At 38.9% G+C, this 27,678-nt stretch overlaps 1 protein-coding gene and 2 long non-coding RNA genes across 3 annotated transcripts in view; 2 read left to right on the top strand and 1 right to left on the bottom strand.

The window, feature by feature from the left end:
- Window positions 1-7,688: 7,688 nt before the first annotated feature.
- LOC145460625 (uncharacterized) lies at window positions 7,689-10,117 on the top strand. Its single transcript, XM_081445500.1, has 2 exons — window positions 7,689-8,292; window positions 8,557-10,117. Exons 1-2 carry the CDS (start codon window positions 7,691-7,693, stop codon window positions 9,050-9,052), a joined length of 1,098 nt encoding a protein of 365 aa, XP_081301626.1. The 5' UTR covers window positions 7,689-7,690; the 3' UTR covers window positions 9,053-10,117.
- Window positions 10,118-10,130: 13 nt separating this feature from the next.
- LOC145460626 (uncharacterized) overlaps window positions 10,131-27,678 on the bottom strand; it is a 104,392-nt gene continuing 86,844 nt past the window's right edge. The window contains exon 3 of the long non-coding RNA XR_014039872.1: window positions 10,131-13,300. This is a non-coding gene — a long non-coding RNA (uncharacterized LOC145460626). The remainder of the gene's footprint in view (window positions 13,301-27,678) is intronic.
- Window positions 13,298-27,678, top strand: part of LOC145460627 (uncharacterized) — a 93,776-nt gene continuing 79,395 nt past the window's right edge. Inside the window, exon 1 of the long non-coding RNA XR_014039873.1 lies at window positions 13,298-14,601. This is a non-coding gene — a long non-coding RNA (uncharacterized LOC145460627). The remainder of the gene's footprint in view (window positions 14,602-27,678) is intronic.

The raw sequence follows: 27,678 nt of genomic DNA, 5'->3' as shown, positions 1-27,678 counted from the left end.
TCCCGCTTTTAAAGATTCCCCATTTTAAAGATTCCCCGTTCCCCGTTCCCCGTTCCCCGTTCCCCGTTCCCCATTCCCATTCCCCGATTCCCCGTTCCCTGTTCCCTCTTCCGAAACGTAAACAGTGTCTTCCGCACACAATGGTCAAGAGTTTATTCTTAATTAAACAATGTCTTCCGAACACATTTCATTCTCTTCCTTGTATAGCGCTGAAGTTTATATGCGTAATGCAGGGTCGTAGCTAGCCCAGGGGCAAGGGGGCCATTTTTTAACTTTCCGGAGTGTTAGTGTTAACTTTACTATGATTAGATTACCGTTACAACTAGGTAATTAAGTACTTATATTTTGTCACCCGAACAATCTTGACATGGAAATTTACGATGGATTGATAAAGAATTTCTGAACGAAAATACAACTGAAGAGATCTTTTACACAGAATATATCTTTAGTATGTGTATCAGGTTAACAAAACTCAATTCGGTTCCAGAAATACCTGTCGTTTTACACTTGATCGAGATTGATTTTTTTGACGAGATCTTACGTGGAGAATGCTGAAAATAGAACTTCTAAGTCTTAAGATTTCATATGTAACTTACGGACAGATATTTTTTTTCGCCAACTGGCGAGTCGTTGCACTGGTCACGAGCTCCTTAGTTGCACTGAAACATCTCAACAGAACACAAGCTGTAAGTTGTTTAATTCCGCAAAGTAGGGGATGCAGTCCTCACGCACAGTGTCTCGATACACACGTACACTCGCATCGCGTTTTTTGTAGATTGAAAACTATGGATGCAGCACGTACGAAACTGGTCTCTTGTCAAGTATATTATCTTGTACAAGTGAATATATGAGAGACCATATATTATCTTGTGTTACGTAATTAGAAAACCGGCGTTGCGGAATAAGAACGGACATGGACTTTGGACCAAAGGTCTCTTCTTTGCTTGCGTGGAAATTGTGTCGACCAATCGGAACAAACCCTGCTCGTAGGATAAAATTAGCACTTCCTGTTTCCACTGCACAGTGTCTTATCGATGCGACCTGTTCAAGGAGATGAATTTTCGCAGGAGCCTTAACAGTTGGCTTTCTTCCTCCGATCCACTCTTGGAAAGAAGTTATGCCATAAGGTACGAATGTTCTATTTGAAGTTACATTAAGGATTTTTTGAGCGTCAGCAAAAATAAGCCGAAACGCTTTCCACTACGATAATGATGCCAAGTTTGAGATCTTAAGAGCTTGCACGATTGGGTTGCCGCAGCCTCTGTATGCAGTGTTTATTATTCCGCAGGTCTTTAATATGATGTAAAAGTAAATTTGTTTATTCGCTTTACACTTGTTGTTCCTTCATCTTGTGTTATATATAGTTTCACATCATCTTGATTAAAATCAGTTTATGTTCAAGAAAACAAACATTGTGACGCGAAGGCCGTCATAAACCAGGCTGTGTTGATTCATGCGCTTGCTATGTTGCATAGAATGAATGATATAAACAACGGAAATACAAATGAAATAAAGATGTGACCATCGAGGTTTTGATACCAATTTAAGCAATTGGAAATTAAGACCGAGGAAAAGTATCTCTGTGGATGTTGGTCGTGCAACAGAAATGATAAGGCATTGATTGGTTCACACCCCCAGCACACCCCCAGTACGCCCCTTGACTACCAGGAATGGCAGTGGCGATAAGTGCAAGTATGAAAGTGGGAATCTATGTAGAGTTTGCTTCAAAGAAACCACTAATAAATAAACTGTTCGATCGACGCTATTAACATTCTCTTTTCCTACCCTTTAGGTTTTGGTGGAGTATTCTTCGAACGAAACTGCGATTTAAAATTATCGTTCGATCGACACAAGTATGATCGAGTGACTTATCAAACCTTTTGGTGAATACTTTATATTCTTCAGTTATTTGCTGACGATGAAGCTACAACAGAATTATTTTTCTACTGGCTTTTGGAGAGTGTTTTGTAATGAGAAGCAGTTCGCAGTGAACAATTTGATATTCGATTTTCTCTTTGTGGAATCGATCGAAATACTCGAGAAACGATTTTCGCCTAAAACAATTCCTTGTCATGGTGTATTTTGTTACATCTGTTACTTAAGGTTCAAGGTATATATATGTATTCGATCCACTTAATTGATAGTCTGTGGTTGGCAGTGTGAAAAAAGGTAATAACAGACGTCTACTTGCGGGCTAACTGACCAACTCATTGCATATAGTGAAAACCCACATGCACTGAAGAACCTAGTGGTGTAAAAGCCTGCTGGCGGAAATTTGCTAATTTAAAACCCCAAGAGATAAGAACCTGTTTAGCCAAGTAAGATCACCAGTTTCTTATATCAGTGTGGGTTGCAGTTAAATTATGAACTCTTGTTATGGAGGTAACACTAAATATACTTCTGTAATCAGTTATGTTTGGCTTATCATAATACAGTTGTGTATAACGCTGCATATTGAAGGAAAAAACACAAGTTTATTTATTTTTTCTGGTGATCAACATAATTTCCTTCGTAGACGCTAAGAACTTTATAAGAACCTACTTAGCCTAAACGGGCAATAACTACTCCAAAATAAAATACAAGAACCTATTTTGCCAGATTTCAAAAAATGTAGGTTCTTACACGCGGATTTTTTTTACTGTATCTTACTTCAACTACAATCACTGAGTTTTCCGTCTCGTGTTTGCAAGTCATAACTTTCTTTCAGTTTTCTAACTGCTGTTTCAGAACATGTTTAAAGTCGGACAAGACTCTGGGAGGAATCGAAACGAACTAGTGTAAGCATTTACGATTTAATGATCATTTACAAACATGATCCGTCGACAACACTCTCTGATTATTTCGCTGTCATTATTTCCACTACACAACATTTGGAATTCGTAGATTTGATGGTATTCACGATTTATTTTCTAGGAACCTGGATTTTCCTGTCACAAAACATGCAACTGAAATGTAGGGTACTTTGATGCAATTTTGTCTCTAGCATTTCAACCTTAAATGAGCTGTGACAACACATCACACATTCAAATGACAGTCTGTTCAGTTTTCAACAACTCGAGTAATAAAAAAAAGTTCGCGGCTGCTGAATATTTTATCCAAGAAACAGATGTAAGTGAGATTTAAGTGAGATTTGTTTTGGGTGTGACAGAGTTGTTATAGCCGAGAGTTGTAGACCCATAATTCCAGTTGGCACATGGGTTCAACCGGTCCAACTAGTAGGCAACGGTGATTACAAGGGATTGATAGTTTTCAAGTCAGTTAAACCGGTCGAAAAATCAGCAAACTATTCCTAAAACTTGAATTCAATATGCAACGAGTTGATCCCATGTTTCTTGTTTTAGCAAAGGATCCCCCAGCCACTTACTGACTTAGAAATTTGAACGGAGTCGAAATTAAGGCTATTATAAATGCATGCCAGACTGAGCTTAAAAATGCAACTAAAATAAAATGCTCTATCCTAATATCGTTTCAATATGACCCCTTCACACTGCAAGAACTGCAAAAGAGCTGTGATACTTGGATATCTTTCAGACAGCAAGGAATATTCGAACATTTCCTTCTTTTAAGTGTAGACCCTCAGTTTTGATACAAAACGTTTTTATTTGTATAGAAAATTCGTCAAGAGTTCTTTGCAAAGCGACTAAGTCAAGAAAATCACGAAATTATTCAGAGATCGCCGAGAAAAATAACAAGAAGGCACCAATGCATAAAACGTGACAAACAACATGCAACCTGTAAGTGACCCTGTAAGTATTTACTGACTGATTTTAAACATCCGCTGATTATTTATTTTGCTCGCTGATTTTACATGAGAGAAGATTATATTTTCACTTATTAATGTCAAAATGTTGAGCCAGTCTTGAACTGGCCGTGAAACACTCTTCGCCGAACATTTCCGCTATAAAACCATGTAACTCAGTAGAGGTTATCAGTTAAGAATGCAGTTTGAGATTATTAAACCGTTACACTTTGTGAGGCATTCATTCCAACCTTGCAAGAACGAAATTATTCGAATCATAGTTAGAACAAAATGTTCGATAGATGAGTGCTTAAATAAACTCAAGGTCTAGCAAGAGCAATATTAGCTGCAAAGGAATGTTATAAATCGAACTTAAGTGGCGATTCAATATTCTGAACATCGCTAATCAAACCAAAAATATAAGCTATACAAACTTACGTTTCAAAGTTCTTTTGAATGATAGATGAGTATATGTTAATAAACACAAGTTCTAGCAAGAGCAATATTGGCTGCAAAGCAATGTTATAAATCGAACTAAGGTGGCGATCCAATATCGCTAATCAAACCAAAAGAATATAAGGTAGGGAACTTACACTTCAAAGTTCTTTTTAACGAAACTTTTCAGAGTAGATACGCTTGAGACAATACAACTGAAAAACAAAATACTTGAATCGTCATTTATAAGTGAAATTAGAAATCATATCAACAGACCAGGCGACGTCTGGTGAACAATGTTGGAAGGCGGTAGGTCGCAGTCATATTAATATCAAGATCTGGCGCTCATAGGTTATGCAAGATTAGCTAAGTTAACGTGGTCGAAATATGTTTGACATAGAAGTTTGTAAAGATCGGAAAGTAGAAAACATATCATCTACAGTCTGTGCACAATACAGTGGTGCGTACTTGAAAATTGTTTCGCGAAACTTTCGTGGAAACTTCCATCCTTTACTTAAATTAGACCAAAGTGGCAATCCAATGTAGCTAGATCAAATTCAAAATTTTAGCCATGCAAACTTATAATTCAAAGTTCTTTTGAAAGGAACTATTCAGAGTAGATAGACTTAAGACAATAGTATCACTTCTCAGTTATTAGAAATCATGGAAACACATACTTGAAGCTTTGTCCTCATCAGAAGTTCTACCAGAGCATAGGTTGTTGCTGTTAAAACTCCCAAGTGGAAAAACGAACGTTTCGATGAAGCCATCATTGATTGAATCACAAGCAAATACAACCGACCACCATCGACCTTTGCCACTTCGTTCGCATTAATGGCGGCTCGTTCGCGTGATGTCGATAACAATTGTGAAAACGTTATCTTTTCCTGTGTTACTGCGACGATCCGTGCCAGAGTTGTCCACAACCAACACTTTAAAAGTCAGTCCCGCATGAAGCATCTGGTAGCTCGGTGTTCGCAGCCATGCACAAATTACTAGCGGTCAGGGTTGTTAAAGATGTTTGATAAAAAAGGCGCTGGCGTCAATGGCATCAGTGACTCCACGAAGAATCACAGGTTTACCGGAAAAGATGGAGCTTTCATTTTCTGTCGAAAATCACCCTTTATGTTGAAGATTTTCAGAAGAACGAATAACTAGAAACTGAATACGACATTGCCGTACTGCTTCGAAGCAATCCCATATCTGTGCCTAATATCATAATTGTTTCCGCTTTCTATTTCCTCTTCAATCTGGTTACTATGGTTACGCTGGCATTTCATTGGGTGAAGAAACTTGTTCCGCTGCAAACCACCAAAGCGAGCAATTTCTCTGCCAAAATAATACAAAGAGCACACGCAATTACAAAAGTCAAGATAACAAGAATAATTTTAGACAATGTCAGAAATGTCTTCAATGTAACCTTCAATTTTTACTTTTTGAAGGAATGGCCCAAGCAGATGCCCTGTTGATAATGAACCTCCGGTAGAGTCAGAGGTAAATATGGAATTCTTTGCCAGATAGTATGTAAGCATATACCTCTTTGCGTATTGGTAAACAATGCATTTCCTTTGAGTAAATTGATTGCAACTAAATCGTGAAGCAGTCTGTTTTTGGCTGGTTGGTCTCTGAAAGCACGTAATATATATAACAACTGTGCAATAATTATTAGCAGGGGGTACATGGTTGGAAAACGAGGCCTAAAAACGCGAAAAGTGGACGCCATCGATCTCCATCCTGATCGGTTTGTTGGTTTGCTCACGGATTATTTGTTCCTATAGCTACGAAAGAGAACGATTCCTTTGATTGGTTCGCTGAAGCTTGTTGACGTCAATGCAAATGTTTCCTATCGAAAAATATATATCAGCGTTCACTGGGGTTTTCCCAGAATAAAGGTGATCTCAACAAGTCATATCTGGGAAAGAACCAGTGGACACGCGCGAAAAGTAAACCATTGTTTGATGGTCGATTACATCCACTTGCTGGATTTGAAATGAAAGATTATTCTGATTGGTTCGCTAAAGCTTGCTGACGTCAATGCAAATGTCTCGAAATCTTCTGAATAATATTATCAACGTTCACGGGGGCCTTGCCATGATAAAGGTGATCATTGACATCATTGGGAAAAAATCACTGGACAAACGCGAAAAGTACACTGACCCACGTGCTGGATTTGAATAAAACCCCAGCTTCGAAAATAAGGATGTGACATTTGAATTTGCCTGTGCTTGTAGATACAAACTCCAGCGACGAGCGAAGTTTCCTATCTGTAGCAGCGAAAATGCTATTCCCTAATCATTTAGATGAATCAGTCAGTGACTCCATCGTAAGTTCAAAATTTTAATCTTATTTTTAGTCATCTTCTCTCTATGCTTTACCGAACGGCGCTTCTGTGATTAAACTTGAAAGGGACACTATCACGCGATGCGCATGTGTAAGATTGCTTTCCGTATCGGCTAAAATAATGGTTTTAGAAGGGATTTTTAGCATAATGTGCTATTTTATAGCTAAGGGAAAGCAGGTTTCTCAAGACAAAATTATTTTGAGATGAACCATGTCCAATATACCCAAACTTTGTCCATTCGTCTGAGATGGTTGACGATTCGACTTGATTCGGACGAAGTCGATCCACACCACTGGAAGTAATGAAACATTCACTGCTACGGGACCACCGAAATCAAACCGCTCTTGGCAATAGACTTCCGTCAAATAAACAGCGGTACCTCACATTTACGGCGAAAGTACTGGCGGTGGTGAATTCTTCAGTAAGTTTGAGTGCGAACAGCGAAGATAGGTTTGATATTATATTGTTGTTTGAGCCCAATCTGGAGTTGTCGTCGGCGGAGGGCTTTCGTGGGAAATCTATCGGCGTCTTGCCGATACTTATGATGTATTTTTTTTTAGCCCAATCGTACTCACATATTAGCTTATAACGTGCTCCAAAGTCCAGCGGTGCGGCAGATGAAATAGGACGTGTTCACGACCTTCCACATCTCACTGACGTTTTTTGTGTACAACACGACTTCTCTCTGCAAGTGTTGGGATATGAAGTTAGTATCTTGCCAAAGGTCACGTTAATTCGGCCTTCTGCCGGCCGACTACAACATACCGCAAATTGATTTCATGAAACAACAATAAATCACCCGTTACTTTTTATATTCAGACTGTTCAATTTTTGTGTTCCTTCCAGTGATGGTTGTTCAAAATTCAATTTTTCAAAGCTATCTTCGCTGTTCTCGACATTTTCGCCGTGGGTGTGAAGCCGCTTCTACTTTAATTCTGTCCTATTCGTAGTATTTGTTTGTACTGTCCTCAATTAGCACAGCAGTGCTAAATGCACGAGGTCATTTGCTTGTATTTTATTTATTCTAGAGCAGAGATGGTGGTCAGGGCTGCGTCACGAGTGACAACACTCCTCCAGCTGAGCCACCCGCCGGGCAGGGGATCCCTGAGCAAGGGCAACAGCCAGGTTATCAGCAGGGAAATGATGAGCAGGGTGTTGGACCATCTCTTCCTGACATGGAAACGGAGCAATCCCTCAATCAAGAGCGGCATCCGACCAACCAGCAGGGCGATGATGGTCAGGTTAATGAACGAACCTACCTCAGAGCAACTGGCGGACAAGCCAATGAAGTATCTTGCCCCATCCCAGAAGCGGAAGAGATCGCAGGGTATTTGCTGAATACGCGTGAGAGGCAGCCAGTTTACCAGCGGAGCGATGTTGGAGGAAGCAATGGTGTGAACATGTTAAATGGTGGAGGGGTTATATCCAGAGAAGAATCCTCCATCCAAGAACCGGCTGCATGTCAGTTGGTGAATGGACAACAACAGCAGTCCAGTTACCAGCAGAGTGCACAGGCTAATGCACTGAGCCACCCCACTCAGGAGATGGGCCTGGATACACGCCAGAGCCAAGATAGACAGGAAGTGCCTTGCCCTATTCAGGAGACCGCACCTTTTGCAGAGCGGACGCCAGATGAACACGAAGGCCTGCCTCCATGTCACCAGCAGCTAAATGGTGCCGACATAAATGCAGTGAGTTCCACTGGTGATAGGGAACAGGCTGTGGAGCATACCTGTAGTCGCCAGGAACTACAACTGTGGAGACAGGAATCTGACAGGCAAGCTGATGTTACGTCTACTACATTCCTATTGGAAATAAAATACAGGGTCATATATGTTATATCCTGTGACTGGAGGCAACAATCACTATTTTTTTAACTAGCTACCTTATATCGAATACGACATTGTATCGAATAAAAAGTAAACTATGACTAAAGAGGTGATAACGATAGCTTTAATCAACAACATTGACACCGTTATATGATTTTAAAGGGAAATAGTGTAATGTAAATAATGGGTATTAAATTGTATTTTATTCTCAGGGCCAAGCCACAAAAGGCCACAAGAAACAAGATCAATCCAAGAGAAACATGTTTTATTTTTGAAATATCAGAGGTTCAGCAGCGACGGCAACTGGATGTCAATGAAGAGGCCATAGCTTTCTTCAGTCCCGCAATTAATAAGCATAAGTATGAATACAAGTTTGGAATAAGAGTTTATCTCAATGGAGTGGATAATGGAAGAGGCAGATATGTGGCCATCTTTGTTCACATGATGGAGGGTGAACATGATGATCTTTTACAATGGCCTTTCACTGGAACAATCACGTTATCGATCTTGGATCGGAGTGGTGCCAAACACAACGACATCAGCCAGATCGTACAAGCCACACAAAATGTATCTGCATTTCACAGGCCCAGGGAAGCCATTTGCCCTAAAGGATGTGGTTTTGTAAAGTTCGCTCCGATTGAGCAGGTCTTTGGTCCTCATTACGTAAAGAACGACAAGTTGTTTCTGAAAATTGAATTTTCCGACTAAGTGACGATAAGTTGCTGTTGCTATTGTTATTTTTGAATTTTTTTGTCGGTTAACTCATTTGTAAGGAGACGTTCACAAGCATAGTACTGATTTGTTGATGCTGGCTAACATTTTTTAACGATTGCTCTCTGCTGGCAAAACTGTTGAATATGCCTAGTTAATGGTTAGCTTAAAGGAATATAGAATCACCGTCGGCCGACAGAAATATTACATTGTGTTCGGAACATTGTGTTTCGGCGGCTTTGCCTTCCTCAGCTGTGTTTGTCACTGATTCTGAATAGTCACGAGTCTAAACACCTTATTCGACCGTTTACACAGATAATACGCGTCGCAGGGCCTGGAAAAATAAGGAAAATCAATAAAACATCTTGTTTTTGAGTTTCGAAATGGGGCACAGGAGCGCTCACAGTCGGCCGCGTTGGATATGAGATGAGATAGCCAACGAGGCGCCTAGCGCCGAGTTGAGTATAGTTATCTCATACCCAGGAAGCGCGAGTGGAATAATTATTTTATTAAAAAACAGAAAAATAAAATAAAATAAAATAAAAATGAAAACGCCCCCCAAAATCAAGCGTACACATACCAAATTTTAGATCATGGTATAATCGCTGGTATGCCATGATGGCGAAGCGATAGCCAATGAAAATTCTGGAATTGCACTATCCAATAATGCAGTTTTTATATTTGTATATTTTTCGACTTGCTACCTGTATTTTATGCGATAGAGTAGTTTTTGAAAAAAAAATGTTGATTGTAATAGATTTTACATGGAGCTTTTAAATGTAGCATTTATTATGTGGTTGTTCGCTGATATATCTTTTAGCCCTTTGTAACTATGCTGATCGATGAGAGACGTTAATCTGTAGATAGTGTAATTTTTAGTGTCATTTGTATCACTTGAAATGGTTTGATTCAAACTGTTCAGTACAACGTTTAAACTTATAAAAAAAAATTGTTGTGACTTGTATTCTTTGAATCATTAATTCGGAGAGAGAAAATCATTCCAATCAAGGAAAGAAATTTAGAAACTCAAAAAAACGCTGTTTCTACTTTCCGACTTCACTAAAAAAATGTGCGAAACGGATACAAACCGGTTGGTTATAGTTCTCTGTCATTCTTCGCACCGCGCATACTACCCGTAAAACAGGTTAGTCTGGTTTTCGAAAAAGACAAATGTTGGATAACGAATCTCTTTTTAGACAGTTTGAGACTAGCAACCACGTACATTTTAACTTCTCATTTGTTTGTTTGTTTGCGTGTTTGTTGTTTTTACAAACAAGTAGGAAGTCCTGATTAACCCAAATATTCACAACTATTACTACCACACACACAAATCTCTACAAACAACGAAACATATACTACGCTTCGCTTCTGGTGTGTTAGCCCCTCTAGCCTGCCTCTGGTGGTGAGAGAGATTGTGACTTCTCAATTTGTTTACCTCGTTTGGTTACTTACTACGACAGTTATTCTTTAATCACTTGTGACTAATTACAGCAAAAGTAGCACGGAGAAAACGTGAAACCGTTTGCTAGTGCATATTAACAGGTAGCACAGGTAGCGTATGGTAACATGCTACAGGTGCTGCGCTGTGTAGGAATACGTCCGCGAGCAAGTCACGATTGGTTTTAGTCATCATTAGAGCGGTTTTCAATTGAGTTTCGTAAAACCGAAACCAAAGTCATCACTCTAACCAATCACAAAAGACGCAGATAATCCAGTGAACCAATGAAAACTCCAAGTAATTACATGTAGTTGACGCAAAGCGCGGGAAAACCCGTGCGAGTGAATCTCGATTGGTTTTGGTTTTACTCCTGATTGGATGAAAAAGTGGCGCGAGTTTTTAAACCAATCGGGTGGCGTAGTAAGTGCAATATCAAATACTTTTCGACACTCAAATCAAAAACGCTCTGAAACAGCTGTGCAACTTTTGTTTAAGCCATGAGACCTTTTGGGACTACCCTAATGATCCGATTTAGTGCACTGGGCACTAATTTACTTTTGGTAGCTCAAGGGAGCCGCGTATTAGAGAGACGACGCTTATAAGGGATGAGGCGCTAATTTCTTTTTGAACATTACACTTCTGTATGTGGTTGAATACTTTAATGAAAAACAACACACACTTTACCCTAAGAACGGTAATAGGAGCTTTCATGGTTAACTGTTCAGCATTACATTCAGATTGGAAAGCGGACTTTATAATTCATTCGTCTGGTGACCCCAGTTTATGTCAATGTATTAAATGTCATTTTCGCTACGGCGGCTCTTATTAGTAGTTCTTGCTTTGGACGCTACATTAATTTATGGCTGTGTCTCACAAGGACTGGGAACTATCGAATTCACGAATTCGATATTGACCGAGGTCTAGATTTTCCCACCCAGATTGGTTACATTTTGCGGTGAAAAAGTTGCAAACTAAAATACAAAAATATGGACTATTTTGTTCTAAAAATATTAGTTTCATGGAAGTGCCAAAAAGCCTGATGACAAAAAAACTAAAGGGGACGAGCAAACTTTGGCAGAATTAAGTTCAGCTCATCATCGTTCGCAAGCAAAATGTCAGTTACGTTAAACGTAACTGGCATAAAATGAACATCTATTTATAATAATCGAGCTTAGTCGGTCTGTATGGGAGAATCTTGATCTCGGGCGTGAGTACAGACCGAACGCAGTGAAGTCTGTACTCATTGGTCAAGATACCTCCTGCTCGGTTAATAAGAGCTAAGTACGGCCGGGAATAATTCCCGGCTACCGGTCAATAGAACTTTTGGAGCGCTGTTACAACTTTCCTTGATGCCGACCTTATCTCTTCGCCGAAAAGAAATTTGATTGAATACGCATTGGGAAAGTGTATGAAATTAAAACAATATAAAGTCCTGAGACAACAAAGTGCATTTCCAAGCTTATTTATTTACTATTGATGTATAACAAATGATTTTCTCTCTACCAAGAAAGAACTGGACGCCTCGCTATGATATCTTTACTGCCAGAAAATAATACAGCTATTGACTTGACAGTCTGTTTTTAAAATTTGTCCAAATGTTGTATTTTACTTGGGGGAGGAAATAGTTCAGCTGTTTACGCAGTGTGCCAGCTTATTTTCTTAAGTTCAACAGTTACAAAGCAAAGCCACATTTTTTTTACTGAGTTAATCCCTCCCCTGTAAGTTTAGTCAACCATAGAGAGTAGCCCCCCAGCTTGATGCAATACAATAATAAGGGTACTACATATTGTTGTGTATGCAAATAATGAAAAAAACCCCAATAATTTTGTTTCTTGCAAACAAATCACACTATTTTGTTCCTATTTATTTTGGTAATTGTTTGTGCTAATCTCACTAGCAATGCAGTAATATTCAAAAGGATTGCAGGTGTATCTCTTTTGTAATAGATATTTGCAATGATTACAAAACATACTTAGGTTGACAAGTATCAAGCATAATTTCCCTTATTCATAGTTATTCCGAGTTTTGATTTCAATTTGCTTAAATCTCTCATTTCTAGAAGCAAAAACAAACTCTACATCACCAGCCACCATGGGTGTTTGACATGGCTTATATTTGAAATGATTGGACAGTATATCTGTCTCGTAAAAAGTGGACCTTCAGTCTCTTGGACTTAATTTGTCCATCCATCATTAAAACATTTCAGAGTAGCCTATATTTACTCGATTGTACTTGTAGGTTGACTTGCATACCATCAGTTAAGAAATTTTCGCTCTGGTCGAACTGCATGCCTACAAAAGAAATGTAAGCGACAACAAAATTAAAAGATAAGGCAAATCAAATTTCGTGTTTGACGTAGTTTAAAATACAAATTAAATTCATGACGGGTTTCGAACTCCCAGTCTGAGTGCAAATGCTGCTGAAATAGCTTGCATTTGCCTCTGAAAAACTTCGTAAACAAACCGACTGTCCGACATTTACTCGTACACCGTAAGGAATCGGGCTAAAATGGCGATCTCGCTAGAATGATCAACAGAATCAAGTCAAAGCACACAAGATGTTTAAAGAAACAAGACACACCATGTCATCAAACTGACATTCTGAAGATTTGATATCATGCAAAACAAACTGTGGATGCGAAGACTCACAGTCTTCAGAACGCCTCACATTTAACGTACTAACCAGAACATGGTTCGTTGCCGCGAAAAGACTACCAGTAATTCTCATAGTTGGCAAGTGAGGAGCAATCTCGTCCCCTTCGAATACGAGGAGCCAGGCCATCGATCGTTCGCTTGTATTGTGTAAACCTGCGATCACACAGCATGAAAACATAAACTTTAGGCGTTCTTCATTATTTTTCCGCGACAAATACGAATTTGAACGTCTGATCGCAGGCTAGTGCCCATCGCGCCTCACAATGTCACAAGCTAATGTGGAAAATAAATTGGGCTACAATCGTTTACAGTCCAAGGTTTGATTTGGTAAGTCCTACCCGATATTGGCTACTCATACATTGAACGACGCATTTTCCGAGTTGTCCATATTTGGACCATAAATTCAATTATTGACCAATCTGCTTGTGCGATATATAAGACCAATCAGCAAGTACCAGGACAAGTATGCGCAACCCCAAGAGTCATACACCTGACTTGTTTGTCCGTTATATACAATGCCTACATTGTAATACCTACGCCACTAATTGGTGGATTATTTAATGAATTTCTGGCCATGACTTCCGGGAGTAGTACAAAAAGCAAGAACAATAAGCGTAATATAATCATTCGAGCCAACGACGTGGGCGTGAACAAGAGCTGGTCCGCTTGGAGTATATATTTCCCTTCAATTCAAAAACATGGGCTCCTACGGGAAAATACCTTCCAGTATCCCCGGATTTTATTCAACGGCACTGGAATTAAACGACGACAAATGCGCTATTTGCTATTTAGAGCTTCGAGAGCCCGTACTGCAGACAACTTGTGGACATAGGTTCTGTGGAGACTGCGTGATGAGGTATGACTTTGAATGAGCTAACTCTATCAGAATGTTTAACTAGTTTAGAATAGTGTGTTGTTTACGAGGTTCCGATTCCATTTTTCTTTATTTTTTTTCCCCTGACTTTTTAAATTCGATTTTAAGTTAGTACAGAAAGGCGAGCAGCATTTGAATATTCATTTTTCAAAGCCAATTCGAGTGAACCGAGTCAAACTTTTGAATTAGTTGGGTGTCGACGAAATTATATTTCGAACTATCTATCCCATATGCCATCTTTTTCCGCTTACTCGTTTTTTCACCGTGGCTACTATATAATTTTGAGCATTTGGCTGGCAAGTTTTTTTGTCTTGAAGACGTGCAACATGACTTATTATCCATGACGCATATCAGTAATATCTCAGTTTGCCGGTTTGAAATATTGTTGACTTGGTTTGCTGTTTATGGGAGCGCGACACAACATGATTGCAGCATCGATTTCGGCACAGTGCTGTTGTAGGTAGCTCAGACTTGTGGTTCTCTTCCTCGCATTCTTCGCACTCGAGTTTTAAATGTCACAGGCATTTCTCCGGTTTCCACCCGGGCCTTAGCTCGACTTGCAAGTCACGCCATGGAAACGGTAGCTCTTGCTGTGTGATACTTCATCAATCTTGGATTTCGTTTCTTTAGCTGTTTCGTTTAAGTTTTTGAAGATTACGAAGACTGAGAAACGTTTTCTACGGGGACCTTTTTTCCATGATTTCATAATAGTTAAAAAGATATTTTACTTCAAACATGACTGACCAATTCTCAATTCTCCACACTCTAAACTGAGTAGAGTGCAAATTAGGAGATCTTTTGGTTTGTCAAATTCAGGAAATCAAAACAATCGAAGCAAGATCACGTGAATCATAATCTGCAAAAATACAAACACTCCAGCTGAATCTGTTGATCTCATGTTCACTGAGTCTGATCTGACTCTTGGAGCACTGAATGAGTATGCTCTGAAGTGTACATGATGATTGACACAAAACTGAAGCTTAAAAATATCAGTAAGAATCTAAGTTCACTTGAAGCAGCGAGCAGAATCATTGTTCAATGTCAAAGTGGACTATGAGGAAAACGGGTATTTTTATATTTTTACGTCTGAGCATCAAGCCGGAAAAAATGATTCGAAATCAGCGATTTGAGAGAGTTGCCTGTTTGGTACAAAAAAATGTAAACATTTATCTTTGAGATTGTATTTTCAACTAACTTGACCATTTGGCAGCAAGTGTTAGAATCGACCAGTCAACAAGCAAAAAAGCCGAGGAAATTTATCAACGGAAATCTGATGCAATTCATTCACCTTGTTGTAAAAGTTATTGGTGTAAACTTGTCATGTGTAGCTTTTGTGATAATTCGGGACAATGTAATTCGCGTTGCTATTCGCAGCCTGTTTTCAAAATTTACTCACATCCGTAATATTTCATTTCAAGAGAAAATGAGGCCGGTTATAATGCGTCTTTTGTGCAAAATTGTGGTGACTAGGATCGCTGTTTATGTGATGTTAATTTCAGCATGACCTCAGTGTTACTCCGCTGAAGGCTTTTGAGCGTTGTGGATATTTCTCTCGTTCTGAGCTCGGCTTTCGCAGCTCCAGTTGTGGAAAGCTTAGGTAATGGGCTAAAATGTTACAACACTTCAACCGAATCTTCAAGATTTGTTATCCAATGCCAGAAAAAGCTGGAAATCCGTCTGTGTTCGCAGGCTACGAAACTCAGTTCTCAAAACTGCCGCCTCCCCCAAACACACCTCCAGTGTAAGCCAATTCAAATCGGGCTGTGTGTCCCGCTGTCAGTCTGATTTGATCCACACGAATAAGCAGACAATCAGTTGTGATAGCAAAATCAATCTTGGAATTATTTTCTTTGACAACGTAATGTTCTACCCTTTGAGATATTTAAAGAATAAGACGTACTTTTTGGACTTGCACCTAGATAGCCAAGACTTCAGATCACCACAATGCCTAAAGTTAAAAAAAATACTTATTTCACTTAAGATATTACTGACTCCAGTTCTGGATTCAGTGCACTCTGCAAGTTGACTTCAAATTAGAGGATGTGAATTAGGGTTCCTAAGGGATTCAGGGAATTTAAAATTCGAACTAAGATCATGTAAACTAAACTGACTGGATTGGAAAAGTTATGTTGTTCGTGAAGCGAACTCAATGACAAACAACAACATAACTATTTTTTGGCAAGACGCTTAGACATAAACTAACAGTAATTATAGACTAATCTTTAAATGTCCGTTGATTATTTACTATAGTCCTAAGCGTACTTGCGAAGTACCTTCAGTTTTGACACCTTACTTTTATGATAAAAAAATATAAACCTACACTTTCCAAATGTTGGTTTTATATTGAATATGTAGTTTTGTTTACAGCATTCTAAGCTTTCTCGTGAGGGAATCATTCACCTCTTTATGTGGCAGGCTGTTTTCAAAATGTAAGCAACTCGTGTGTCGACAAAGCAGAGAACCAACTCTCCGCCGCGGAATAATTATCTGTTAAGACACCCTACAACGTTACAACTTGTTATGAAGCATTTCAAGAATTATCTTTAGGACAAATTTTATTAAGGCGTCACGCACTGTGATGCATTCATTCTGACCTTGTAGGAAAGAAATTTGCTGAGTGTCTAGCTGAAGATTTGTAACATAGAGTTGTAAGAGCATGCACAGTGTGTTTCATAGATGGTTTTACAAAACACGATTTCTAGCAAGTACAGTATTGGCCGCAATGAAAGTGCTGCCAGCCACTACTATGAAATCATCAGACTTAAGTGGCGATCCTCGCTAGAGAGATCAAGGAGAAAATAACTTGTATACAAACAAACTCATTTGATAGCTAAGAATTCTCTTCAAAGGAACAGTTTTAGACACCGTAAAAGCTTTCGATATCATGACATAATAAGTAGAGATATTGAATACATACTTGAAACTTTGTTCACTTCAGCAGTTCTTCCATAGCCAAAGTAGAAAAGCGAAATGTTGCGATAAAGCGTTCCATCGAATACAACTATAAACCAACGTGTACCTTTACCACTTCGCTCGTATTAATGGCGGCTCATGGTGTCGCTGACAAATAAAAAAACGTTCACTATTCCTCTGCTACTGCGACGATCAGTGCGAAAATTGTCGAAAACCAACACTTAACTTCCGTATGAAACAACTGGCAGCCCGAAGCCCAAGCCATGCACATATTACCAGCGGTCGAGGCTGTAAGAGGGTGCTGGCATCAATGCATGGTCATGAATAATTCCACAAAGAATCACAGACTTGTGCTGGATAAAGCCAGCTTTCATCTGTTGTCGAAAAACGCTCTTCGAGTTAAAGTTTTCCAAAGGAACAAATAACTGGAAACTGAATACGACTCTTCCCGCACGTTGATGATCAACGCCACAAATTACATCTTGTTTGATCAAAATCACGTGAAAATCACGTCACGCAATTTGATTGGATAAAACGTCAGACGAAAGTTCAACTGAGACGTGGGGGAACTTTGCGGATATTAGGTATTCACGAACGTAGCGGTGCAGTATAGGACTTTCCTTTTTATTCAAAACCTGGACTGAAGTATTTACCCTAAAGCAGAACACTTTCCTCTATCCGTAGATTTTATTCAACCACAATGGAATTTAGTGACAACAAATGCGCAATTTGCTGTTCGGAGCCTCAAAATGCAACTGGAACCAATGGTGAACATAGATTTTGTAGAGGCTGTATCATGAGGTGTGTATGTGAGTTAACTGTATAAGTTTTGATTAGTTACCTGTCAACGAAATTCTCAGTGATTTCATTGTATATGATACCGTAAGTGTTTGAGCGTTTTGTTCCTCGATTTACTGCCTTTTTTGTTCGATTATAGTTTATTTATGACCTTGGTAGCGCAAGAATATTCAATTTTGAAAGCGTCTTGATAATTTTGAAGTTTTGTTGTATCAATTCAGAGTTTTGGAGGTAGTCACTGGATGATAAGACTTGAAAAGTCGGTTGAGGTGTTGTAAAATTAAGCACATTACCTAGACTCCACAAGCGGAGCTGCGAAAGTTGAGCCGGTTTGATTGGATCAAGAGAAATGTCCGCGACGCTCAAATCCCGAGTGTGAAGACTCGCGAGGTAAAGGAGCACACCACAAAGGACTGAGAAAGTCTACTAGTACCGGATACTTTTTCGGCGAGAAAAACTTCCAAAAACCAATAAAACCTGATGCCCGGATCCTCTTTACATTAATATCTGTATATTACACAGGTTTTGCTTTGGCCTGTAATGTTTTACGCGTGCTTATACCATGTGAAATAGTGTAGCTGAGAGCAATCTAAACCAATGTTCAAAATTATATAGTGGTGTAAACTCGAATACAAAAAGATCTAAAGCAAAACCCAGATAATAAAATCAAGAAAAGAGGATGGCTTACAATGTTATAGATAGTACAAGAAAGAAAACAGTCACTGGTTATGCGAATTTGTATTTTGTTTCATGCAAATTATCATAGGGCGCGCCTCCGAACACACCTCCAGGGTAAGCCAATTAAAATTAGACTCTGTGCCCCGCTGTCAATCGGATTCGATCCACGCGAAAAAGCAGACGATCAAGAAGTTTGGGATACGATTGCTGCTTTTAAACGTTACTAAAGTAGCTCTTGCCCCTGGGAAATGAAATTGTGATACTACAACAATCGTGGAATAGTAAGTTGATTATTTAGACTACTCCTAAGCGGACTTGCTTATGTTTTTTTGCAAACCTTAATTTTCAAGTTACGAAATATAAACCTAATTTGCCCAAATGTTGGGATGTGTTGAATTTGTTTACGATATTCTAAGCTTTTACGTGGAGGACTAATTCACCTCGTCATCATGGGCAGGCTGTTTTCAAAATGTAGAAAAATCATATGTCTACAACTCAGATTTTTTTAATGTTGAATGAATATTTGTTTACAGCATTCTAAGCTTTCAGGTGAAGGAATAATTCACCTCTTAACGGGACAGGTTGTTTTCAAAATGTAAGCAAATCGTGTATCAACAAAGTAAAGAACCAACTCTTCGCCGAATAATTATTCTGTGAAGATACCCTGCAACGTTACAACTTATTATGAGGTATTTCAATATAATAATCTTTACACCGAAATTTTAAGGCGTCACGCAATGTGATGCATTCATTCTGACCTTGTAGGAAAGAAACTTGCTGAATGTCTAGCAGAATATTTGTAACATAGAGTTGTAAGAGTATGTACAGTTTGTTTGATAGATGGTTTTCACAAAACACGATTCCTAGCAGCATTGACCGCAAAGTGCTGCCTGCCACTACTATGCAATCATCAAACTAAAATGGCGATCGTCGCTAGAGTGATCAAGCCAAAAATAACTTGTAGATAAACTCATAAAGGAGAATTCTTTTCAAAGGAACAACTTTAGATACCATAAAGACTTTCAATATCATGTTATGATCAGTAGAGATCACGAATACATACTTGAAATGTTGTTCACTTCAGCAGTTCTTCCATAGCCAAAGTAGAAAAGCGAAATATTTTGATAAAGCCTTCCATTGAATACAACTATAAACTACCGTGGACCAGTGCCACTTCACTCGTATTGATGGCGGCTCATAACGTTCTGATAAATGTGAAAACGTTCACTATTCCTTTGTTACTGGGACGATCAGTGCGAAAATTGTGTACAACCAACACTTTAAACGGGTAGTCGTACAAAACAACTGGCAGCCTGAAGCCCAAGCCATGCACATATTACAGCGGTCGAGGCTGTAAGAAAGCGCTGTCATCAATGCATGGTCATGAATAATTTCACGAAGAATCACAGACTTCTGCTGAATAAAGCCAGCTTTGATCTGTTGTCGAAGAACACTCTTCATGTTGAAGATTTCTAAAAGAACAAATAACTGGAAACTGAATACGACACTTGTCCCAATTTGATTATCGTGTAGACGTAATTAAAATTGTTTTGTCAAGTAAACGCCACAAAATACATCCGTTTTCGAATCGCTCTTTGAACATTTCTGGAAAACGACATTTCTGGGAATCTAAAAACTAAATGTTTGGTTACTATGATTACGCTGACATTTGATTAAATGAATGTGGGTTCCTTTCCCGAACATTTTAGCGTGCCTTGATTTTGTCATATTTTGTCATATTTTTTCATGGACTCATGATCAGTCATACATGGAGTCCCTTGCATACACAACACCACCACATACTGCAAGGCGAAGGTCACGTTTCGCGTGACCAAACTCGCTCGTTATGCAATAGTAGATGTCGGCAGTAACCGTGTCACGTTTCGCGCACTGAACGTTCGCATAAAGATTAAAAAAAAAAAAAAAAAAAAAAAAAAAAACTCCTCGAGTTTGTGAGCTTGGGCCGCCTGTGATATGTGATGTCATTTCCTGCAGGAAAAAAGGTTGTCTGAGGTCAACGCTTTTCTTATCAACTTACTTACGTTTCAGGGGTTTACCCCATTTTACACTGAATTCTGATGTAGAGCACTCACTTAGCACGTGCCTCCACTCTGAACTGATAGGTAAATTCACAGGAAAAGAGACCTGATTGGACGGTTAACTTCGCAGCTCGATTTCGCGCTTGGTCAATATATTCAAGGGAGATAGCAAAAACAACATTGAAGCTATAGTACTGAGCAATTCAGTTGGACGGTGAACTAAAGCTGCGAACGCTGCTCCGCTTGGAGGATATATTTCTTTCAATTTAAATTTAGGAGTTCGATAGCCCGTACCGCAGACAACTTGTGGACATAGATTCTGTAGAGACTGTATTATGAAGTACGATTTTGTATGAGCTAACTGTATCAGAATTTAACGTTCAAAATAGTGTGTTGTGTACGAAATTCCGATTCCATGTTTTCTTTCATTTTCTTAAATTCGACTTTACGTTACTGTTATAAAGTTTGTTGTGTGTCGTACGGGTGTTGTGGTTACGTGCGTCGTCCATAGATTTTTTCAAAACCAATCCTACTGAATCGAGTAAAACTTTTGATTAGTTTGGTGTCGGCTAAATTCCAATTTCGGACTATCGATCCCGTAAGCCATTCTTTTAATCTTAATCGTTTTTTCACCTTCGCTGCTGTATGATTTTGAGCATTTGGCGACACGGCTCATAGCACATAACATATATAGGTCAGTCGCAAGATTTTTGGCTTGAAAACGTGAAAAAGCTGTAAGATCATGTAAACTTAACTGACTAGACTATTGGAAAATTTATGTTCTTCGTGAAGCAAACTCAATAACAAAAATAAAGAAAATACTTATTTTTAGTTTAAACTTAGTCAGAGTGCGATCAGACTAAAACTTGTGGATAAAACTTGGCAAGATGCTTGGACATAAACTAGCATTAATTATTTTAAATATTGACTGATCTCGAAATTGTTTTAAGAATGTCGACGGAAAGACTTATTGAAACCTCCAGCGAGTATTTTACCCAAGGGAAGAAGTGCCCCATTCATAGGGCAGGCTGCCGGTCAGTTCAAAATGTTGGACAGAAAAAAACAGCAACACGTATTTGAATATCTCTCGACTGAATAATTTGTTGAAAGGTCATGCAACGATCTTGCAGCTTATTACTTAAAAACTCAGTGTGAAATGGTGCATTTCAACAGTTTTGTTTACGATGACAATTTATCAGGTGAACCGTTACACAATGAAAGGAATTCATTTCGTTCTTACTGGAGCGCAATTGCTTCTAGCTGCAGATATTTAGCAACATGGCGTTGTTACAGCACTTAGCTCGATGTTCGATAGATGAGTGTTTGTTACACGAAGAAGTCCTAACAAGGGCAATAATTAATTGGCTGCGATTCTGTCATAAATCAGACCAATGTGGTAAGATCAAACTAAAAACATCCGTATAGTTACATACTTGTCACTAACCTCTTTTAAAAAGAACTATTCAGAGTAGATAAGCTTAAAAATATTTTAATAGCATGTTGTAGTCATTAAAGCATGGAAATACATACTTGAATGTTTGTCCTCTTCAGAAGTTCTTCCAGAGCGTTGTTTGTTGCCGTGAAAACTCCCAAAGTAGAAAAGCGAAAAATTTTGATGAAGCCTTCGATCGAATCACAAGCGTATTCAACTGTCCATGAACGACCTTTGCCACTTCGTTCTTATTAATGGCGACTAGTAATGTCGCTCACAAATGCGAAAACGTTAACTATTCCTGTTATACTGCGATGATCAATGCCATAGTTGTCCACAACCAATACTTTCAAAGTTAGTCCCGTATAAAACATCTGCTAGTTGGGTGTTCCTAGCCATGCACATAATGTCAGCGATCACGGTTGTTAAAGACGTTTGATAGAAAGACGCTGGCGTCAATGGTCATCAATGATTACACGAAGAATCACGGAGGTTTGCCGGAAAGATGGAGCTTTCATTTTTGGTCGAAGAACACTTGTTGAAGATTCGAGAAGAAGAAATAACTGGGAACTGAATTCGACAACGCCGCGATGCATTGAAACAATGTGATGATCTGTCTAGACCTAATTAAAGTTGTTTTGTAAAGTAACGTCACAAGATACACCCGCTTTCGATTCGCTCTCTAAAAATACATTTTGGGAACGTTTGGTTACATGCTGATCTTATTGTTAGGTTCTCAGATAAAAAGTAAACATTTTGAATCCACTACACATCCGGACACACTAGACAGTGATTAAATTGGGTGCGTTGGCCAGCCAAGCCATCGTCCCGTTTATTCCATCTCAGCATATAATACAAGCTATGAATAAAAAGACAATTGCTAAGTGCACCAAAGCCGGACACGAAAACCCTAAAACCAGCAAGTGGAGAAAATTGGGAACGTGTACCCCCGACCGAGGCAGTGGTGCAACCCTCGGGGTTTTAGGGTATCCTTAGTTAACATCAGTACTGTAGAATAATAAACCTAAGGCTTTATACAGCGATATAATAGCAATAAGAGAACTAAATAAACGTACAACAGTGGATTAGAACTGATGATATTATTAAAAGAAAACCAAACTTAACCTAAACACGGCAAAGGCTGGCCATAGAATGTCTCACCTCGCCAACTGTCACCGATTACAAACTCAAATCCCACTACACACTGCGCACCTCAAACCCGTACCCAGCCCTCTGGTCCGTGCCGGCAAAATAGTAATTTCTGCTAATTTAAGATCATCACAAATTACATGATTGGATGGTCACCGATTGTCATGCACGTGTTATGTTTTCGTGTAATTGAAATCCCATATATATCCGTATAAATCCCAAAAACAACTTCCGCGTGCGGTAAAACTAATTCAGGCACAGAGGAATTAAGCGACCACAAATGCGCTATTTGCTATTTAGAGCGCGGGCTCCTTTCCTGACGTTGATATTGATTTTGATTGACAGAAAAAGAGAGAAAATACCAAGAACCTACATCTCAAAACGTTAAACCGTGCCAGCACGCGCTTACACCCTCAACTGATTGGTAGATTTTTAGAAGAAAGACACCTGATTGGATGGTCTATAGTCACGGTTAATTGCATGTACATTTAATAACAAAAACAACATCGCAGCTAAATATTCGAGCTTCGACGTTCGCGTGAACTCAAGCTACGTACACTGCTCCGTTTGGAGTATATATTCATATCAATCGAGAGATTATAATCTCGTGCATCAATTTGAAACCTCTAAAATATGGACTCCAATGGGAAAGAGCTTCGAGCATCTGTGGATTTAGTTCAGCCGTAGAGGAATTAAGCGACGACAAATGCGCTATTTGCTATTTAGTGCCTCGAGAGCCCTTAGTGCAGGCAACTTGTGGACATAGATTCTGTGGAGACTGCATGGTCAGGTACGATTTTAAATGAGCTACTTGTGTCACTAAAAAATTTTTGAAGTTAAGAAGAGTGCGTTGTTTACAACGTTCCGATTCCAATTTTTCTTCATTTTTTTTTTGGACTTTTTTAAATTTGATTTTGCGTTAGTATAGAAAGTCGTGTAATGTTTGAATATTAATTCCTGGAAGCCTATTCGACTGAATCGTGTCAAACTCTTGATTAGTGTGGTGTCGACAAATTCCAATTCGAACTATCGATCACGTAAGCCTTTTTTTTTGTACTCGTTTTTTCACCGTCGATACTGTATAATTTTGAGTATTTGGCAGAGACTGTTCTCATATAGGTTTTCCATAGTGTTTTGGCTTGAAAATGTGAGGCATGATTTATTACCGTGACGCATGTGTAATATCTCAGTTTGCCGGTTTGAAATTTGTTTGACTTGGTTTGCTGTTTATGGGAGCGCGACACGAAAACACGATCTCAGCATCGATTTGCGCACAGTGCGCTTGTAGCTAGGTAATCCTGGCTTGTGGTAAATTCTCTTCATCGCGCGATCGCGCTCTTCGTCCTCGGTTTTAAATGTCGCAGACAATCTTTCGTTCCGAACGGGGTAGCAGGTCGACTTCGAAGTTAGGCTAAATTTTATTCCCATTGGTCAGACTGTTGATCACACTTCCTAACACACCTCCAGTAAACGCCAATTATATTCGAGCTCTGTGTCTCGCTGTCAATCTGATTCGAGGAACACAAATAAGCAGACGATCAACAGTCAATTACGTACTGGGATTGCAGAGATATATTGTTGTTAATCCTAAACGTTACTGTATTGTGACTCTTGCTCCGGGAAATGATATTGTGATGCTATATCAAACTTGGAAATATTTTCTTTGGTACCGGAATGAAATAAGGAGATGTTTTAGTGTGTGAATTCAGGATATCAAAAAATCGAAACCAAATCATGTAAAACATAAACTGCAAAAATATATTCCAGCTAAATATGTGTTCATTGATTGCATTATTATTGTAAATCATTGCCGACTCTTCGAGTACTGAATAAGTATGCTTTAAAGCTGTACATGATGATTGACTCATAATTGAACTGTCAAAATATAATATTCGTATGAATCGCTGTGTCAGGGAATTTTGAGTAAAATTTCAGTCCTAAAGTCGCCTATCTAGAGTTTCTGTCGAAGTTGGCAAGTCTAAAGAAAAATCGCCGAATACTACTCTTATCCTGCTAGCTTTCGAGAGTGTTCACAGCAGATTCAATAGCTTCGAATGTACTTAAAAAGATTTGTAGAAGCCGGTGTGTGATCAATTCTGACCAATTCTGACCAATTCTGATCAATTCTGACCAATTCTGACAATGCTGATCAATTCTGACCAATTCTGGCAATTCTGAACAATTCTGACCAATTATTCTGATAAATTCTGACCAATTCTGATCAATTCTGACCGAGGTTGACAATTCGGTCCAATTCTGACCAATTCTGACCAATTCTGATCAATTCTGACCAATTCTGACAATTCTGACAATTCTGATCAATCCTGACAATTCTGATGAAATCCAACTGGCAGACAGTCCTGACCGGTCGAAGTGGCAGATGAATTTGCAGAGAACTTCGAATTCGCCTTTCTCCTGTCATTATGAGAGTTTAAAAATGTTCATGTCAACATAAACTAGTTGAACAATCGAAATTGCTCTTTAAACTTGAATTTAAACTGTACAGATTTGACTCCTATATTCAACTAAAATTAGACTTACGCTTGAAATTTGAGAGGTATCAAAAGTTATTTGGTTACATACCAGTCTCGAGCTTAAAAATGCCAACATCGTTCTTAATATGACCTCTTCACACTGCAGTGAGTTGGTTTACTAGTGCATATAAACGTTTGCATAAGGAACAATTCACGAGTTCTCTACAAAGGGAATCCAGGCAAGGAAATCACTGAATTAGTTTGATCTCTTTAATTCTTCTGAGTGAGCACAAGGAGAAGTAACAAGAACACCATTAATGCTTGACAAAATCCGGAGACATAGAAACAACAAATAGACAATTTTAAAAAACAAAACCACGTAAAACTAATACGTATTATCAAGTCAAACACTGACGAGTCGCAAGCTTGTGGCGAAAGTTGCCTCGAAGGCACATTTTTGTTTCAGCTGTTGCAATGAAAGTTCACCACTTTCGCTTAACTAAACAATGTTCCAAGCGTACCATAAGTCCCATCCACGACTGTTGTATTTGTTGTTTCTTGTTTTGCTAGAATTGATTCAAAACGAGTTGCTTGGCTACAGGTTCTGTGGATACCACCAGAGCCATAACAGCGAACACTGAAGCCACTGCTCTCTGTTTGTCTGTAAATACCAGAAGTTTTCTAGTTGAAGAATTTCCCGAGATCGAGCATACTATAAAATCAACATCATCTTGATGCTTATTGAGAGTCGAAATTATTAAAGAACTTCGACGGGAAGACTTATCGAAGCCTCAAGCGAGTATTTTACGCGAGGGAATAAGTGCCCCATTAGCGCAGGCTGCAGTCAGTTCAAAATGTTAAACAGAGAGAGAGAGAGAAAAAAAAACGACATGGATTTGAATAATTCTGCTAAAATTTCATGCAACTTGCAGCTTATTACTTCCAAAATCAGTTTGAAATGGTGCATTTCAACTGTTTTGTTTGCAATGAGAATTTATTAGGTGCAAGCGTTGCACAATGAAAGATATTCATTCCGTTGTTACAGGAGCACAATTGCTTCTAGCTGCAGATATGCAACGTGAAGTTGTTAGAGCACTCAGCTAAAAACATCCGTCTACAAACTTGTCACTAACGTCTCTTAAAAAGTACTATTCTTAAAACATTTAATATCATGTTGTAGTAATTAAAAAGCATGGAAATACATACTTGAATGTTTGTCCTCTTCAGAAGTTCTACCAGAGCATTGTTTGTTGCTGTGAAAACTCCCAAAGTAGAAAAACGAAATATTTCGATGAAGCCTTCGATCGAATCACAAGCGTATTCAACCGTCCATGATCGACCTTTGTCACATCACTCGTATTAATGGCGACTCGAGATTTCGCTCACAAATGCGAAAACGTTAACTATTCCTTTTATACTGCGACGATCAGTGCCACAGTTGTCCACAACCAACACTTCAAAAGTTAGTCCCGTAGAAAACATCTCCTAGCTGGGCGTTCCTAGCCATGCTCATAATATCAGCGGTCACGGTTGTTAAAGATGCTTGATAGAAAGGCGCTGGCGTCAATGGCCATCAATGATTACACGAAGAATCACAGAGATTTGCCGGAAAGATGGAGCTTTCATTTTTGGTCAAAGAAGACTTGTTGAAGTTTGGGGAAGAAGAAATAACTGGGAACTGAATTCGACAACGCCGCGATGCATTAAAACAATGTGATGATCTGTCTGGACCTAATTTAAAATTGTTTTGTAAAGTAACGTCACAAAATACACCCGCTTTCGATTCGCTCTCTAAAAATACATTTTGGGAGTGTTTGGTTAGCACGGGCAAGGAACTGCGTCTGGCTGCGAAGCAAAAATCACGTGATACACAAGCGGACAAAAGGCCAAGGAAAAGACGGACGTTTCATTAGGTATATATAACGACGAAAGGTCAAGACGTGGGCGAGATTTGCAGATATTAGGTACACACGCACATGGCGGTTCGGTGGATTATTTCCCTTTTTATTCAAAACCTGTTCTGAAGTATTCACCCCTAAAGCGGAACACTTTTCTCTATCCGTGGATTTTATTCAATTACAATGGAATTTAGTGAAAACAGATGTGTTATTTGCTGTTCGGAGCTTCAAGATGCAATTGTAACCGATTTTCGACATTGTAGAGGCTGTATCATG

Source organism: Orbicella franksi, chromosome 11, assembly GCF_964199315.1.
Source record: "Orbicella franksi chromosome 11, jaOrbFran1.1, whole genome shotgun sequence".
In the NCBI taxonomy this organism is placed as follows: domain Eukaryota; kingdom Metazoa; phylum Cnidaria; class Anthozoa; order Scleractinia; family Merulinidae; genus Orbicella; species Orbicella franksi.
This window is presented reverse-complemented; position numbering and strand designations above follow the sequence as displayed.

Bases quoted from the DNA above. Each gene is read 5' to 3' on its own strand.
- LOC145460625 (XM_081445500.1), top strand. From the start codon at position 7,691: ATGGAAACGGAGCAATCCCTCAATCAAGAGCGGCATCCGACCAACCAG. The intron at 8,293-8,556 runs GCAAGCTGATGT...TTTTATTCTCAG, and splicing joins TGGAGACAGGAATCTGACAG to GGCCAAGCCACAAAAGGCCA.